This window comes from Malaclemys terrapin, chromosome 6 (assembly GCF_027887155.1).
Source record: "Malaclemys terrapin pileata isolate rMalTer1 chromosome 6, rMalTer1.hap1, whole genome shotgun sequence".
NCBI lineage: Eukaryota > Metazoa > Chordata > Testudines > Emydidae > Malaclemys > Malaclemys terrapin.
In genome coordinates, this window is record NC_071510.1 from 24,472,286 (window position 1) to 24,489,380 (window position 17,095).

Below are 17,095 nucleotides of genomic sequence, written 5' to 3' on the forward strand. Positions count from 1 at the left end.
TGGGGAGGGGTAAACCAGGATAAACTCACTCCCAGCAGTGGATGAAAAACACCACTGAGAGAAAGCTTGGTTATATACCAGGCAGGCAGGGGAAGTTGAAGGCAGCTTGGCAACTGGCTTCAATATATACACATCCACCTCTCCACAGTCAGTTCCATTTGCCTGCCTCCTAACCTCAGGTCCAGCTCCTTCGGGTATTTGGGATGGTAGGGTGTTTTTACTGACTGATGGTCCACTGACCTCAGTATATTCATACAAAGGGAAGTAAGTATATGCTTCCAGCCACCCTTTAAGATGAAGAGTGAGATTTTCAAAGGAGTCACAGGGGACCGATCTCCACTGGAATTCAATGGGATTAGCTCACCTTACTCCTTCCACCACACCACCTTTGAAAATCCCAGCCAATTTTTTTGTTCCCCATCTTTCCAGTTCATACTATAATTATAATTTGGGTTTTAGACCTTTCATGAACCATTGCAAATCGGTGAATGTTGTTCAATCAAGGCCAGCTAAACTTAACTCTGTGTGTGAATGGAAATCTGGTTTACAAAATCTATTCCACATGACTGAATAGACCCCAGGTGCACCCTTGCTTTCATTCATATTTCAGATATAGGTGATGTCATTGCCATATGTCATTAACATCACACTTATCCCCAGTGGTACTTTATAACAGGACTAGGTTGAAAAGCTTTGAATTCATTTAAGACTTAACATCTATTTCTGGGTTGTTGTTTTTTTCGTTATTCCTTGCAACAACAAAAATTCTCCTAAATAATACACCTCTACCTCGATATAACGCTGTCCTCGGAAGCCAAAAAATCTTACCGTGTTATAGGTGAAACCGCGTTATATCAAACTTGCTTTGATCTGCCGGAGTGCGCAGACCCTCCCCCCGGAGCACTGCTTTACCGCGTTATATCAGAATTCATGTTATATCGGGTCGCGTTATATCGGGGTAGAGGTGTATTTAAATCCAAATCATAACATCTGCCATTCATATTGCTTTTACAAAGATGACATATTTACTCTGTGTCACCAAGTCTCATCATAACTAAATGTCTTTATGACTATATGCATTTTCCAAAATCTAATGGCCACAAACTAGCCAACAAGTCATGATTTCTCACCAAGCAAAATAATCGTTTACTCTGCTTGAATCAACTGCAAGAACCCAGGGTGAAATTCTGGTCCAGTTGAAGTCAATGGCAAAACACCCAATAACTTCAATGGAGTCTGAATTTCAACCCCAGTTTCCAGTACATTTTTTCTCCCTGGTACCTTTCAAACTCAGAATATCTGTCTAACTAGTGGCCTTGTCTTGCACCCTTGCTTTTCACCCTCCACTACCTCTGACTTCAATCAGAGCTGAGAGTGCATGACACCTTGTAGGTTCAGAACACTTAGATAAGTGTGGATACAGTCTTCTTGACTGGTAGATTATGGATTTACTACTCCAAAACCACCTGCTACTGAGGTCTCTTTTGCTAACCTATTTCTGTAAAGCATTTGGGGGTGTCTAGCATATTGAGTAACTCCCTGTGCAATATGTCCCAAACCTAGATATCTGAGAATGTAGTAGACAAAACCCAGAAATTCCCCTAGCTCACCTCCATAAAGACCTAATCATTTGTCAGTAGTTTGGTTTAGTGGTTTGGTGAGTTTTCTTCTCATAGGTGCATTTTACCCTTTATTTGTGTCACTGCTTACTCAGGTTGGTCAGGGAAAGACTACATAACAACAATATAAAGTTCTTATTTCCCCAGGTAGGGGAAAAAAACCCTTTAAGCATCAGAAATTGAACGAGAAAGCATGAAGTGCAGCCATTGCCAGCTTTTGATTTTCCTCCCCCTTCTCAGGAGTTACTGCATATATTGAAGGCAATTGTAAAAGATATATCAAGGGCTTTAGTTCTTTAACAGAAATAATTTTCATTTTCCAGTCAATGCATATCTTATTTCTTCCACCATTAATTCTACAATGTGGTCTCAATTATATCAGTAAAAAAGTAGGAAACAGCCCATCCTGACCCAAATATTTCTGAATTAATAAATGTTCTTTATCAAACTATTATACAGATTAATGCACCACGACTTACAGAATGATTAAAATGACCCTTTGTTATGGGAATCAGCAGCACAGACCCGTAGAATTTTATTGCAACAAAGTTCAATGTCATCCTGCACCCACACTTATCTGTTGTTGTTGCTGAATCTGACTGTGGATTTTGGAGGTTAAAATTGGGCGGTAATAGTAAATCAATGTTCCATTACTGAATGGGTCTTTCCAGGGAAATTTTATTGTTTAACTACTTTTTATGTCATCTAGGACTGCGTCAAGGTGCTGATAGCCTTTACAACCAGCTCTTTTAAAGGAAAGACATTAATGGTTCAAGCAAGTGGTCTCTGTGTTTTGAATCCGATTCTGATCAAAACAGAAAGAAGACAATGCTGTAAACTGGTTAAAAACTGATTAAAATCAGGGGGGTAGGGATAGCTCAGTGGTTTGAGCATTGTCCTGCTAAACCCAGAGTTGTGAGTTCAATCCTTGAGGGGGCCACTTAGGGATCTGGGGCAAAATCAGCACTTGGTCCTGCTAGTGTAGGCAAGCAGCTGGACTCAATGACCTTTCAAGGTCCCTTCCAGTTTTAGGAGATAGGATATCTCCTTTAATTTAATTTAAAATAATGAAGAGTATTTCAGGCTTTAATTGTTTACTCAGGAGCAACCATGCCTTCCTTTGAATAACTTAGTAAGAACAACTAAGCCTTTTGCATTATTCTGATGAAGAATTACTATTTTCCTGCTGTTGCAGATCATTTTCTTTTCTGGTCACTGAAGCAATTAAAAACTCCCAATTATTGGACAAGGTTATTGAAAACACTTTCCAAATTGACCTACAATAGATGCCCAGAATGAGGAATTACCTCTTGTTTTCCTTGCCCCTTGGAGTTGTCGGAGAAAAACACAGTTCTCACTTTTTGTTTAGGTACAGCAAGTCAGATGCTTTATTTCTCTCAGGTCACAGAGAACATATTTGGGTACTGGGGGTAGGGAAAAAGTGTGGTGACCACTTGCTGAATGAGCACTTCCTGTTGGCTGTTTTATGGAGAAGCAATGGCAACTCCATTACAGAATACTCTTTACCATGATTAAAGGAAAGGGGGAAAGTATATAGAGCTTGATCCAAAGCCTGCTGAATTCAATGGAAAGGCTCCAAATGACTTTAGTGGTCTTTGATTAAGTCCAAATTGGAGATTCTCTGTCATGAAGATGTGGGGATATTATCTGCACCAATTACAACTCCAATGAGTGTGGCCTCAAGCCCTAGACAGATATAAAAATAATAATCATAATGATACCTCACTCTCGTACGGTGCTTTTCATCTAGAGATCCCAAAGCACTTCACAAAGGTGGTCAGGATTACTAACCCCAGTTTACAGACAGGGAAAATGAGGACAGATTAGATTAAGTTCAATGCAGACATAGAAGGAATCTACACTAGGCTGGCTAGAAGTAATACTAGCTCAAAAGAGATAAAGTATTTCGTTGTTGTTTTTCTGAAATGAAGCCACTATACTCTGTTTTTTGGAGTATGGCGCTTATATTGCTAATTGGTGACACACGGTTGTTTTCTCCTATGTGGTTTTTAATTTCGGAATACTGAGTACCACAAGAATAGAGAATACTGCAAACATTTCCTAATCATCAGTATTACAGTATGTGAGAAACAGGTAAAGAGACCACAAGGTAAGTCAAATGTTAAACAGCAGTGCAAATTGCAATTTAGCATTTGTTACATCCTTAGCAAACAGCCCACTAATGAACCAGACCTTTACTGCAGTTCATATCAGTGGTGATTAAGCTTTTGCTGACAACTCATTTCACCTTATGCACTTTTGCTTTGTGCTTTACAATAGGCAAAGAATAAAATATTAATGCCAACAAAGATCAGACAGTTTGTGTGCTTTATTGAAACTTAATGTCTTTAATGTCTTCTAATTTAAGTAATTAGATCTTTTTTTCTGCCCCCAGAGGGTAACACAATCCAAAGATAAAATATCCAGACAACTAAAGTCACTGAAATCAGTGCATTAGTGGGATGCAATCTTTAAAATATTTTAATTACTGAAACAGAAACAGTCAAAATAGAAATACTGTACCTCATCTAATTCCATTTCATCCGGACTTTCCCATGGTTTGATAAACTTTCCATGAGACTTCTTCAAAGGCACAATTACTATATAATAACCTCTGTAAAGGAAGTAATAGATAACAATGAGGTCTAAATCAAGTGAGTGGATAAGTCAAAAGGGTTGGATGTGAGCTTAAAGCCAACTTCTCTGGAGAGAGAGAACTGTGCTGAAATAAAGGCAGATTTTGTCCATGAAATGTTGCTACAATCTCCCAAATATAACTGCAAAAAGGTTCTTGTACACTACAGAGGCTCTTGCAAACAAACAGATGATAAATTCTAGTGTACAGCATTTGATAAACAAATGGCACTAATTACCTGCTTTTTCATCTAAACACATACATATTTATATGAAACTATAATTATAATATTTCATAATGCCTACATGGTTGACTGCAGTTTATTATCTCATTTTAAATGTAACAGGCATGGGATACTTGTGCCATGCCAGCATTCTAAGAGTATGGAAACCAATACGCTGAAACTTATTACTGGATTTTTCAAGAGCCCATTTACCATCACACTTTCTCCCAATTTTCATGTATAATGGGAATGAGATGGTAACATAATGCATTTGTTGATCCTGCTACTATTATCATACTATAGTATTCTATAGATATAATACAAAACTGGTCAATAATATATAATAAGAAGTAAAAGGGTATCTATGGGGGACTTATACATATAACTGAGAATTAAGAATACATTATATATCTATAATGGGTAAGTGTGTGTGTTTATATATATATACACACACACACACATACCTCTACCCCGATATAACGCTGTCCTCAAGAGCCCAAAAATCTTACCGCATTATAGGTGAAACCGCATTATAACGGGTCACGTTATATCGGGGTAGAGGTGTATATATACACACTGAGACTTAAGACATTATACACACACATACCCTGAGAATTAAGACAACATTATATATCTATAATAGATTTGTGTGTATATGTGTTTTATATAAAGTGACAATTAAGAACATATTTTTATATATATATATATATATATATATACACATAATTAAGATTTGAGATAACATTTTATATATTAACACACAATGTCTTCTTAATTCTCATTGCATATATATATTATAAGACACACCTCCCCTTTATTTCTTACTATAAATTATTATTAACACGTTCTGTATCTGCCTAATATAGTTCATTACAGTGGAATAGGTAACCCTTCCATTTGACTTTCTTCACAGTCAGGACTTTAAAGCAAAATACACTCCCAATTTACTAGTCAAACATTCCCCTGAAAAACATCCTCTTCTCTTCTCCAATAGAGAATTTTCAGTAAATGACATTTTTCAGTATAATTGAGATGAGGCAGCATTTTTTATTTTTTGTTCCCGGATTGTCCCCTTCTCATTTTCTCCCACCAAACCAGAGTATATGTCAAGCAGGTCTATCCTTTCATATTAGTGTGCAGAACTGAGGAAAGAGAGTGACAACAACAGATATTATATATTTTCTTAATATATTTGTCAAAAAAACACTTATTCTTTGTTTCAATAGCAGAGAGGATAGGGGAGAGTAGTTGCCTTTCTTTGCCCTGATAATGACAGATCTCATATTTAAGGTGCCTCTATGTCCTCCATTAGTGACTAGTAATAGAAGATAAGGCTGAAGGACCATGGACAATCTTCACCTATCCTGGCCTGCCATTTTTTATGGCTTATTATCCATTTTTTTTCTGCCACAGTGGCTGCCTGTTCATTTCACTCATGGCTAGGAATACAGTTGACCAGCCTCCTCTCAAGCAATTAGTAAGAGAATCCATAACCATCCTTCTCCATGGTCCTATACAAAGAGCTCAATCTAAACCAGCCTATGAAGTAACCTTCTCAATGGAGTTCCTTCAATCTGGATCTCCTTTTTGGCAGCACGTGAAAATACTCCTAGAGATAAAGGAGTTCTATGTTGTAACATGACTGCACTTTTTTATTACCATACAAAATGCTTAAATGTGTTAAAATTTCCTTTTTTAAAAAAATATCAAGGGCCTAATTTTCAAAGAGCATCCACAACTATAATTGATACCAAGAGGAAGTGTAGGTACTCAGTTCTTTATGTACCACAGATCTGTGAATGCTATTTACCAATCCCAGCCCATACTAATTCTATCCTAGATTTGTAAAACAAAACATGTAGCACAGTGGTTCTCAAACTTCAGTACTGGTGACCCCTTTCACATAGCAAGCCTATGAGTGTGACCCCTCCTTATAAATTAAAAACACTTTTAAATATATTTAACACCATTATAAATGCTGGATGCAAAGTGGGGTTTGGGGTGGAGGTTGACAGCCCGCGACCCCCCATGTAATAACCTTGTGACCCCCTGAGGGGTCCCGACCCCCAGTTTGAGAACCCCTGATGTAGCATGACGAGAGGGGGCTGACTAAATCTCTTATCTCTTAAGCAGATCAATAAAATGGGGAAACAACCCTTTTTCTAGCAAACGCTATAGGCTCAGATTCTGCCAGCTTTACTTACATTGAGTGAAATCCTGGTTCTATTGAACTCACCAGCAAAACTTCCATTGACTTCAATTGGACCATAATTGCACTCAGTCAGCAGTACTGTACTCCCCAAATAGTCCCACTGATTAAATTGATTTCAGTGGAACTACTGGGAGAGGAAGATACTGCTCAACTTGAGTATAATCCTTGCAAAATCTGGGCCTTAATGCTGGATATGTATCTCCAAGCTTTTGTATTTATTTATTTCACATGCTTTCTTTGTTGTTTTAGCAGTGACCCAACATAAAAACCAGGATACATGGGATACAACAAGATCAAAGCTACCATTATAGTACATGTCTTCATAGAAAGAACTATAAAAGAGATCATATTAAGGTAAGATTGAGGAGACTATATAAAACACTGGAAGTTATTAAAAATGCTGCAAATAAGATTTTCAGAAATAAATATGTAAGAAGACCAAATGGTCTTCGCGTGTTCTCTTAAAAATGTATCATCTTATTTGATCCTTCAAAAAAGGATGGATGATCCCATTTCCTATTCTGCTAGCTGTGCCTGCTTTGCTGAAACAGGAGTTATATAAATACTGAAGTACGAGTCGTAATAAATCCCTGGTTCCTGTGCAGCCTTAGTAGAACTGACTGATCTCTCAGAAATAATAATTCATTCAAATGGGAAGCAAGAAATTGAGGCTTAAACAAAGTAATTTTTACATTAAAGTAAAAGACAGATCAAGCAGCAAGTCAAACATTTCAGACACCTTTAGTCTGGATCACCTTGTGTATTGGATAAGTCCGTGAAACCATTTTTTGCCCTACCAAACACGATAAACTCCTGGTCACCATCACCAGACCATTAAGAACAGTGCCAGTCAGAAGATTTTGAGGGAGGCTTAGTCAGATGACTTTTTGGGGATCTGCCAAATTTAACTCATTCATTCTCTATGATAAAAGGGATTGTTCTTTGGGTCACCACACTTACTTGTAAGCAAAGGTATCAACTTTGAAAAAAAAATGTAAGGTGTGATTCTGCAAAGAAACCGGGGTCTTGGAGGTACTAGGCTCCATATCTGTTGAAGGGTTCTGTGTGCATTTGGCTTTACGCTGGCAATGACACAACTTTGCAAATGCTAACTGATTAATCATCACAATACCCTTTTGATGTAGAAAAGTATGTAGGCACCCTTTACTAGAGGGGCCTCCGAACTTTATTGGGAGTGTTCCAGGGGAAAAGCCTGTGTGCTGCAATCTAGCCTTAGAAACTACAACTCCCATGATGCCTTGAGGAAAGGTGGTGGGAGACTTCCTCGTGCAGGGGGAGCCAGTGGTGGACTTCATTTTGGGTAGGGTTACCATACGTCCGGATTTCCCCGGACATGTCCGGCTTTTTGGTGCTCAAATCCCCGTCCGGGGGGAATTTCCAAAGAGCCGGACATGTCCGGGGAAATAGGGAGGCATAAGCCAGGGTCCGCCCAGCACGATCCGCCGGGTCCGCAGCGCAGCCCAGCTGCCCCAGCTACAATGCTCAGGCAGGGAACGGGGGGGGCTTGGGCTTTCCTCGCGGGCGGGCACCCCCTGCCACTGGGGGACCCTTCCTGTGGCCCCGTTGCCCCGCACAGCTTGGAACCCGGCGCCGCGGGAGCTGTTTCTGGTGGGGACAGACAGGCCGGGGAACGTGCTCGGCGGCAGAAAGGAAGCTGCGGCCGGGTCTGCAGGGACCCACGCTGCCGAGCGTCTGAAGCTCCCCAGCAGGCAGAGGTTGCCGGGTGAGCGGGGGAGCAGGGCAGGCGGGGGCATAGAGGCTGCAGGGGCGGGGGGTGCAGGGTGAGTGGGGAGCAGGGGTCTCAGAGGCTGCAGGGGCGGGGGGGTTCAGGGGCTGTAGGGCGAGTGGGGAGCAGGGGTCAGAGGCTGCAGGGGTGGGGGGGTGCAGGGGCAGGGCAGGCGTGGGGCGCAGAGGCTTTAGGGCGAGTGGGGAGCAGGGGTCACAGAGGCTGCAGGGGCAGGGGGGTGCAGGGGCAGGGCAGGCGGGGGACACAGAGGCTGCAGGGGCGGGGGGTGCAGGGGCTGCAGGGTGAGTGGGGAGCACGGGTCACAGAGGCTGCAGGGCGAGTGGGGAGCACAGATCACAGAGGCTGCAGGGGCAGGGGGGTGCAGGGGCTGCAGGGCGGGGGTCACAGAGGCTGCAGGGCAAGGGGGGGTGCAGAGGCTTCAGGGCAAGGAGGGAGCAGGGAAGCACTTAGCAACCCCCAACCAAGATCAGAGCGGGAGGGAGGAGGGGGAATGCAGGGTGCTCAGAGGAGGGGACAGAGTTGGGGCAGGGGCTTTGGGGAAGGGGCGGGGTTAGGGCGGGGCCGGGGGGGGAAGGGGTGGAGTTGGGGCAGGGCCAGGCCCCCGTGGAGTATCCTCTTTTTTCAGTGTTGAAATATGGTAACCCTAATTTTGGGAAGAGGAGTGAGATAGCTGCTGTGGAGCTCTGTCCATACCAGGAGCTGCTGCTGAGAGCCTACAAGGGCTTTGATTGAGCAGGGAGCTTTAAGGCTGTTGGTGGCATCACTGGAGTCAGAGAAGAGACTGTTGCTGTGCCTAGAGCTGACTGAGGTGGGCCTGCAGTGAAGGAGCTGTGAGTAATCCCAACTCTTGTTTGGAAAGTACTTGCAAGGGAGGGGCACAGCAGAGAGACTGAGTCTGAGGAGAGGCAGAGTGATCTTCCTACCGAACCAGGACCCAGAGCTGGATCCAACTCGAATCGGGTGGAGCCAACTCGAATTTCAGAGGCGTTGTGTAGTTTTTTTGTCTTGGCTGGACTGATACACAGAAGCAACATAGTGCTGTCTCCAGCTGCAGATCTTCCAGCGCGCCCACGCAAGTAAGTGCCTAGGACTCTGAAATTCAGAGGAGTGTACACTCTGGGGTGGGGTGAATGGTGGCAGTGTAAATGCCAGTTACATGTTTCATTTATTACTGTATAGTATATTTGTTAATTGGTTTTATTCAACTGCTCCTGTGGATTTAAATTAGTAATGACATTTAATCTTAGTCTGTTATATCCTGTTTCTTTAAGTTTTTAAGTAAATGAGTGTCAGCTCTAATTTAAGTATATTGGATGTATATTATTTATAATTGGTATTTGAGTTAGACCAATGCCACAGGTTATTATTATTATTACTACTATTTGAAGGAGTTCATTCCTGGAGGTTCCCAAGGCACGCCATTGAGTGTGTACAGGGGCCAGCCAGGTGGAGGCACCACCAATTTTAAATTCCTTTAGGAGTAAAGGGACTGCAGCAGAGGGGTGGATAGAAGATTCCCACTTATTCAACATCACCATGGCTCTCCATTAATGTCAACAATATCAGGCGACCAGGCACACAGGTGAGTGTTGCCTACTCCTGAGTAACCCAGGGAAGAAACGGGGGTTACAATATTATTATCCCAAAATTATAATTGGGGGAACAGAGGCAGAAAAGATAAGGCCAAAGCTGTCACACTTAGGTGCCCAAAATTAGGCACCTGAATAAGTGACTGGAGAGCGCCCTCCATCCCTATTGCCTTCAGTAGGATGAGTGCTCAGCTCCTTTGAAAACCAGGCCACTTTTAGTCAGGTGTACTTACATCTGAAAATTTTGGCCTAAGTGATTTGAACAAGGTCATATGGGGAGTCAGGGACAGAGCTTGGACTGAAATATAGGATTCCCTTGTTCACAGTACTGTGCTTAGGGTGACCAGACGTCCCGATAAAATTGGGACCATCCCGATTTTTAGCTGTTTGTCCCCGCCAGCGTTTTTTTTTTTTTTTTTTTGCTCTGCCGGTATCAGGCAGCACTTGGTTTTTTTATTTATTTTTTTTGCTCTGCTGGCGTCACTCAGCATTTTTTTTTGCCCCCCCTCCCCAGTGTCCCGATCTTTTCTTCCTCTGATCTGGTCACCCTAGCTGTGCTTAATCCACTGGGATGCAGCTTGCAACACCCCAACACCTCCAAAATAGCCTGGGTAACCATAAATTGTTCTGGAATCTCTCTAAAATTCAAACCAGATTTCATAGTTCCCAAAGTCCAGATTTCTGCAGAGAAAGGCCCCGAAAATTTTAGTTCATCCCTAGCAACTGATTCACATGTTCAGTGCTGTCTTTGCAAGGAAAAGGCCTAAAATCTTACTTTAATAAAAATAAAAGCTGAGATTTGCCTCTGGCTTTGCAGGCATGAAAGGCCAGCTCTACCTTCAATGCAGTGAGAGGGAAGTTTAGCACACTGTTTGAAATATAGTACAGGGAAAAAGAATAGCACTCCTCATATGCCCTTCCATACACCCTAATAGCTTCCCCCATTTCTTAGGAATATCTTAGGTCCATCATCCCTCTTCAGCCCTACTGGCATTTTAAGAAAAGTTGGAGAAGTGTAGTTTCTTAGCTATGATTTCCCTCTTATCATAGGCTACCGCTATTCACCTAATGGAATAAAATCAACTTCTTAAATCAATACATGCAGGTAGTCAGTTCAGATTACAGTGTTTATCCCTTTTTTCTATTGTAAGCCATTAGACGGCTACAAACTTCTTCTTAATTTTGTTATTTTGAACAGATCTAACTGTATAGTTTTAAGTTACACATAAAATTTCATTATCCGATTTATTTTTAAATATACATTTTGTGTTTAGTCCAAATATTTGCCTTAACAATGTAGATTCCTTCAACCTGCCCAGCCACAACCTTAAGATGACTCCTAATTTCATGTGGTTAGTAATTACGGTTGTTAAAAAAGTGGTTTCCTCAAAATTAAGAGAAAACCAGCTGAGAGTACAACTTTGCACACTAATGTGTTCTGGCTGAGTATGTGAACAGGTTACTTGGGCTATCATGGATTACATTTATCATATGCATTGACTATTGGAATGCCCCCATTAAATCATAACCACTCATTTCCCTTCTCATTTATGAATTTCTATCAAAGCATATAATGCAAGGTGAGTCTATCTTGTCTAACACTCTCTGTCATGCTTTCCAAGTGTCAGACTACCACACACAACCTTGATTAGCCAATCACACTGCTGCACACACACTTTTAACACACACAAGTAATGTTAAAGTGGAGTACAGAAGTACACACAAGGTTGGTTGCAGAATGACACCGACTAGATCTATAAGGAATATCTATGCAGCACTGACAGTTATTGGGGGGGAGCATTGCCATGTTAGTTGTGGTGTTGTTAGAACATTCACTGCGTAACCAGGGCTCCGGTAACATACAAAACAGACTAAATGGGTCAACAGAAGATGCAAAACACTTCAAGGGATTGCATAACTGTTTGTTTTCTTTGGGTTCTTTGGGACTTAGGCCTTGCATAATTTCCCGCCTTTACTTGGGAGGGATTCATAAGCAGGCACAGCAACTTTCACTCAGAAATACTGTTTTTAGTAAGTACACAAATTTTGGCAAAATGCCAGAAATACCTTACCTGAAGCAGAAAGACACCCATTTAGCTCTGGATATGAACATTTTTGCACAGCTCTATTACAATATCTACTCATTCCCATTATTAGACACTGAAGAATGAAAGTTATGTCCCCCAACATCTTTAACAAATTATGGTGTGTCTAAGAAATTGCCCCCATGTCCCATTAGCATTAATTTAAAATGCACTACAGTAAAGCCATTAAACTCTTATCAGTTTTGCCTTTTGCCTAATTAACATTAATGCAGGATTCTCTATATTTAGTAATCCTACCATATTAGGATAGACAGTATCATGGTAGCGCAATGTTAATCACATACAAATGATAACTGTAAAATTTTAATGGTGATTACTGTACAAGATGGTTCTTCCCTCGCAGACACTACAACTATTATTATCTCCTTAAACTCTAAGAATTCAAGTTATATTTAACAGATACGGACTGCTTTTAAGCTTTAAACCATTTTATTGTATACAGCTTTGTTTCCCAATGAACATACTTTTCTCTCTCACGCAGGTCCCCAAGCCTAGTGAGGGTGCATTTTTGTGGCTTCTGCAATGGGAGAGTGCCAAAAAAGAACAGAAGAGACTGGGTTCCACAAGACATCCAGTCCCCTCAGTACATCCAGGGTAGGTTGGACGTCTTGTGGGATTTGGCATGAGATTTGGAGCCATGATAGGAGCCCTGTGCTGAGGGCCACTTCTTGTTTGCTAGTTACCAGCCATCAGCCCCTCCTTCCTCCCTTATCTAGGTTGCTGAGGGCTAAGCTAGTAAGCACTTTGTGGCTGAGGGCCAGGCTAGTACCTGCTTTTTTCCCCATACCACAGTCTGACCAAGGTTGTTTGGGTTTTTCACCTTCCTCACAGCAAAACCTAGGGGTTGGGTTTTGAGCAAGCAGAGGGCTGGGATTCTCGCCCTCCTGGAGGTCACAGTTTGAACTTAAGTGAGAGTCATTTAGTTGGCACAACTTTTGGCATTTGCCCAGTGCAGGAACTTGCTGATATAGGCTCCAGATCCAAAGTAGTAACATAGTGGGCATCCCAAGGATGTCTCCTTATGAGATGGGGGCACTGGGTCTTACCCCGTAGGAGCAAATGTGAACCAGGGGCCGGGACACTATGCCGGGGCACCGCCCTGCTGACGTGCTTGATGGTGGTGCTCTCTGGGGATGGAGATCCCTTCTCGCCTCAACCCTCAGAAGTGGGAGCAAGAGAAGCTGTCCAGGCTACCTCCTAGTGTGATGATTGGCTCCCTCTGTGGTGGGATCCCCTCAAAACTGGTAAAGAATCAATGGGCTGCAAGTGACTGCACTGTGCTGTCCCCTGATGGAAAACTTGGCTGCAATTTGGCTAATGAAGTTGCAGCCTGGTTAAAACCCATACTACATGTCCTTGCCTTCTTCTGTGTGGTGAACACACCAACGGGGGCTTATTCTCCCAGCAAATACCTATGCAATCCAAGGGGAGCTACATGTTCAGAATCATAGAATATCAGGGTTGGAAGGGACATTAGGAGGTCATCTAGTCCAACCCCCTGCTCAAAGCAGGACCAATCCCCAACTAAATCATCCCAGCCAGGGTTTTGTCAAGCCTGACCTTAAAAACCTCTAAGGAAGGAGATTCCACCACCTCCCTAGGTAACCCATTCCAGTGCTTCATCACCCTCCTAGTGAAAAAGTTTTTCCTAATATCCAACCTAAACCTCCCTCACTGCAATTTGAGACCATTACTCCTACCATTAATGACAAGGTTAGACCTAACTCCTACCAATAGTCTTCCACTTTTTTAATTACTTGTGGGGAAAGTTATTGTCCCTTTCTCTGTTGCTGTCATCTGTTGCTACTGTTTTACTAAATATTCCTAGCTCTTTTCTCCCTATAATTGCCTTACATCATAAATCTTTTTGACTCGTTCCATCTTCAGTCTTCCTTAGCTACATTTGTACTGACCATTTTTTCCTCAGTCTAATGACAATGGCTACATTTTTCACTTTTTCACCCTTTTAAAGTTTCAAAGTCATTCTTTTTCTGATCTCACCTGCCTTGAATGCCAGTGATAAAAAAGGGGAACAGCAGTGTACAAAGCATACAGTAAAAACCTACCAGAGAGAAGGCAGGTTGCATCCCCAACAATATTTAATGACTTGCTCATTTTCCTCCCCATTTCCTTCACATCACACATGGGAACCTTATAGAACAACAAGAATCACTGGAACCAGAGCAATAACACTTATTGATTATACCATGCTTCATGTTTTCCTGGCTATCTTTCTAATCCCTGCTGGCACTGTGCTGTCAGCTCTTTAGTACTATCTCTGTTGTTTAAGTCTTCACAGGACCATTTCTCCAAACATTTAAGCAGCCTCTGATAAATCTGGTAAACTCTTCTCCAAAACTGCCAGCAAACACTTCCCTATTTCCTTACTTGCCCCTGACTGCCAGAAGCTGGGATTGTACAACAGGGGATGGATCACCTGATAATAGCCCTGTTCTGTTCATTCCCTCTGAAGAAACTGGCTCTGAAGAATACTGGGCTAGATGGAGCATTGGTCTGACCCACTATGGCTGTTCTTATGTTCTTACCTGGATGTTACTGGTTTTAACTTCATTCTTGCCTATATAATTAGTTCATTCAAAGTATTGTACCTGCAATAGCCTTTTAAGCCTCCGCTAGTCCATGCAGTGACTGTGGCTTGATATTGCAAGTTGCTTCAGTGGGAATTGGTGGCACCAGGGCCGGCTCCAGGCACCAGCCAACCAAGCTCGTGATTAGGGCGGCACCTGGTAAGGGGTGGCCAATCTTGGGATGGCGGGGGGCAGCGCAGCGCAGTGCTTGGCGGGGGGGTTCCGGCGGCGCAGCGCTCGGCGGGGGGTGTTTGGCGGCATGGCGCTCCGTGGGGAGGGGTTCAGCAGTGCTCCGCGCGGGGGGGGGAGGGTGTTTGGCAGCGCGGTGCTCCACGCGGGGGGGGCAATGTTCAGCAGCGCGGCACTCCGCGCAGCGGGGTGGGGAGCGGTTTGGCAGCTCGGCGGGGTGTTCGGCAGCACTCGGCAGGGGTTCAGCAGCTCGACGGGGGGCGTTAGGCAGTGCGGCGGGGGCTGTTCGGCGGTGCAGCGCTCGGCGGGGGGGGTTTCGGCGGTGCAGCACTCGGTGGAGGGGGTTTCGGCGGGGCAGTGCTGGGGGGGTGTTACGGCGGGGTGGCGCTTTTTTTTGTTGCTTGGGGCGGCAAAATGTTAGAGCCGGCCCTGGGTGGCACAAATGTAACTGAAGGCATAAGCTGGCCTGCAACATCTTTATTACTTGTAACGATTCATGATAAGGACAGTTTCAGTTTGCAGGGATGACCGTGAAATAAAAATACATCATTTTACTTCTAAACTGAAAGTGAGCACCTTTGATCTAGAAAATACTATGAGACAATAAACACATAACCGAAAATGCCATTTTTACATAATCAGAGTCAAATTGCACTTTAATACTGTAGAAAACAAAATCCTGAGGGTGGTTGATAAAACTATTTTTTGATGGCAAATTGGATTTTTGACTAAATGAAAATTTCTGCAGAAAATTTCAGCTTTTTATCAAAAAAAACCCCCAAACAAACCAGGAAGCTCTTGGCTGAAAACTTTCTGTCTGAAAACTATTTTTTTTTTTTTTTTTGGTTTTTCAATGAAAAGAGGGGATTTTTTTTTGTCTTTGTCCAAAATTTCCAAAAGGAAAAATTTATCTTTTATGACCAGCTCTACAAAATCCCTTTTCTAGGTTGTGTCATGGTATCAAAAGGAAATGATGGTTTAAACTGCTGACTTGAGACCATAATGGTGCTGAATTGTTAGATCCATAACAGGGGATTCAGTTACAGACTTGTATTCCCATAATTTCTACCTATGATGTTTTCGTTAACCATGTGTGAATGTCTATCTTATGCCAATCAGATTCCAGGAGAGCCTAAAACTATTAGATTGTTATTCTGTGTTTGTAGATCACCTATGTGAATGATCCAAGACTAGGGCTCCTGGGCACTATGGTAATACAAATAAATAATAAACAACAACAACAATAATAATAATAGATGAAAAATTCACTGAAATATTCCATTTTATACCTTTTGGGGATTAACAAGAGTTAATTTTGGGATATAGGAAACTTGCCATTCTCATCAACTGCAGAACCTTTACTCACTTTATATTCTCATTTGCAGGTACTTCAGGAAGTTCCACAGTTATCATCCCATCTAAGTTGGTCTTCCCAATGAAGACTGGCTTGGTGCGCAGTACATCTGGTGCAGTCTTTGCTGTAACCCTATGCTGAAGACCTCCAGCACTGTTTCCCCTATTCGTCAGAACAAAGGAATACGATGTCTCCGGCTTCAAGTTAGTGATAAGTTTCTGAGTGGCTCGACCATCCACCTCAACCACCATTTTCCCATCATCATAAAGGATCTATATAGATACAAAAATTCAAGGCCTTTCAGTCATTGGGAGAAAAAAAGTTGTTAAATGATTGGTATTGATACACTGAAAACATAAATGAACCCAGCCATAAATTTAAAATGGTAATCGGCAGCATTTTATGGTCAAAAATGTTATTGACAACGGCATGTCAATCTAATTCTCTTTTTCAAGCAAAAATAATTATTTAAAATAAAGTGTCCTCTACTACAATGTACATGGTAATAGAGATGTAGTTGATAACATGTTTAAAATTCTTATGATGCTGATACAAATGAGCTGAGTGTTTAACATGCTGTTTACATCAAGGCTGTTCTGCAGACTTGCGTTTACTGTAGATCTACCTATCCTAAAGGTTCCTTGTTTTTTGAACCAGTTTTCATATTCACAAAAGTTCATAACATACTGCTCTTTGCTGACCTTTCCCAGTGGTGAGCAATAAATGCTTAAATGGTGCAGAAGAAATTATAGGCAAGGCTGCAACTTACAAAAATCTGTCTGACTGTATTAT

The 17,095-nt window shown here is 42.2% G+C and overlaps 1 protein-coding gene across 29 annotated transcripts in view; it reads right to left on the minus strand.

Annotated features, from left to right (window-relative positions):
• Window positions 1-17,095, minus strand: part of PTPRD (protein tyrosine phosphatase receptor type D) — a 1,677,890-nt gene that overhangs the window by 122,235 nt on the left and 1,538,560 nt on the right. For all 29 annotated transcript variants that reach the window (XM_054031429.1, XM_054031444.1, XM_054031437.1 and 26 more), the window contains 2 exons: window positions 16,316-16,575; window positions 4,164-4,254 (listed from right to left, as the gene is read on the minus strand). In XM_054031429.1, coding sequence (XP_053887404.1) covers window positions 4,164-4,254; window positions 16,316-16,575 — 351 coding nt within the window. The remainder of the gene's footprint in view (window positions 1-4,163; window positions 4,255-16,315; window positions 16,576-17,095) is intronic.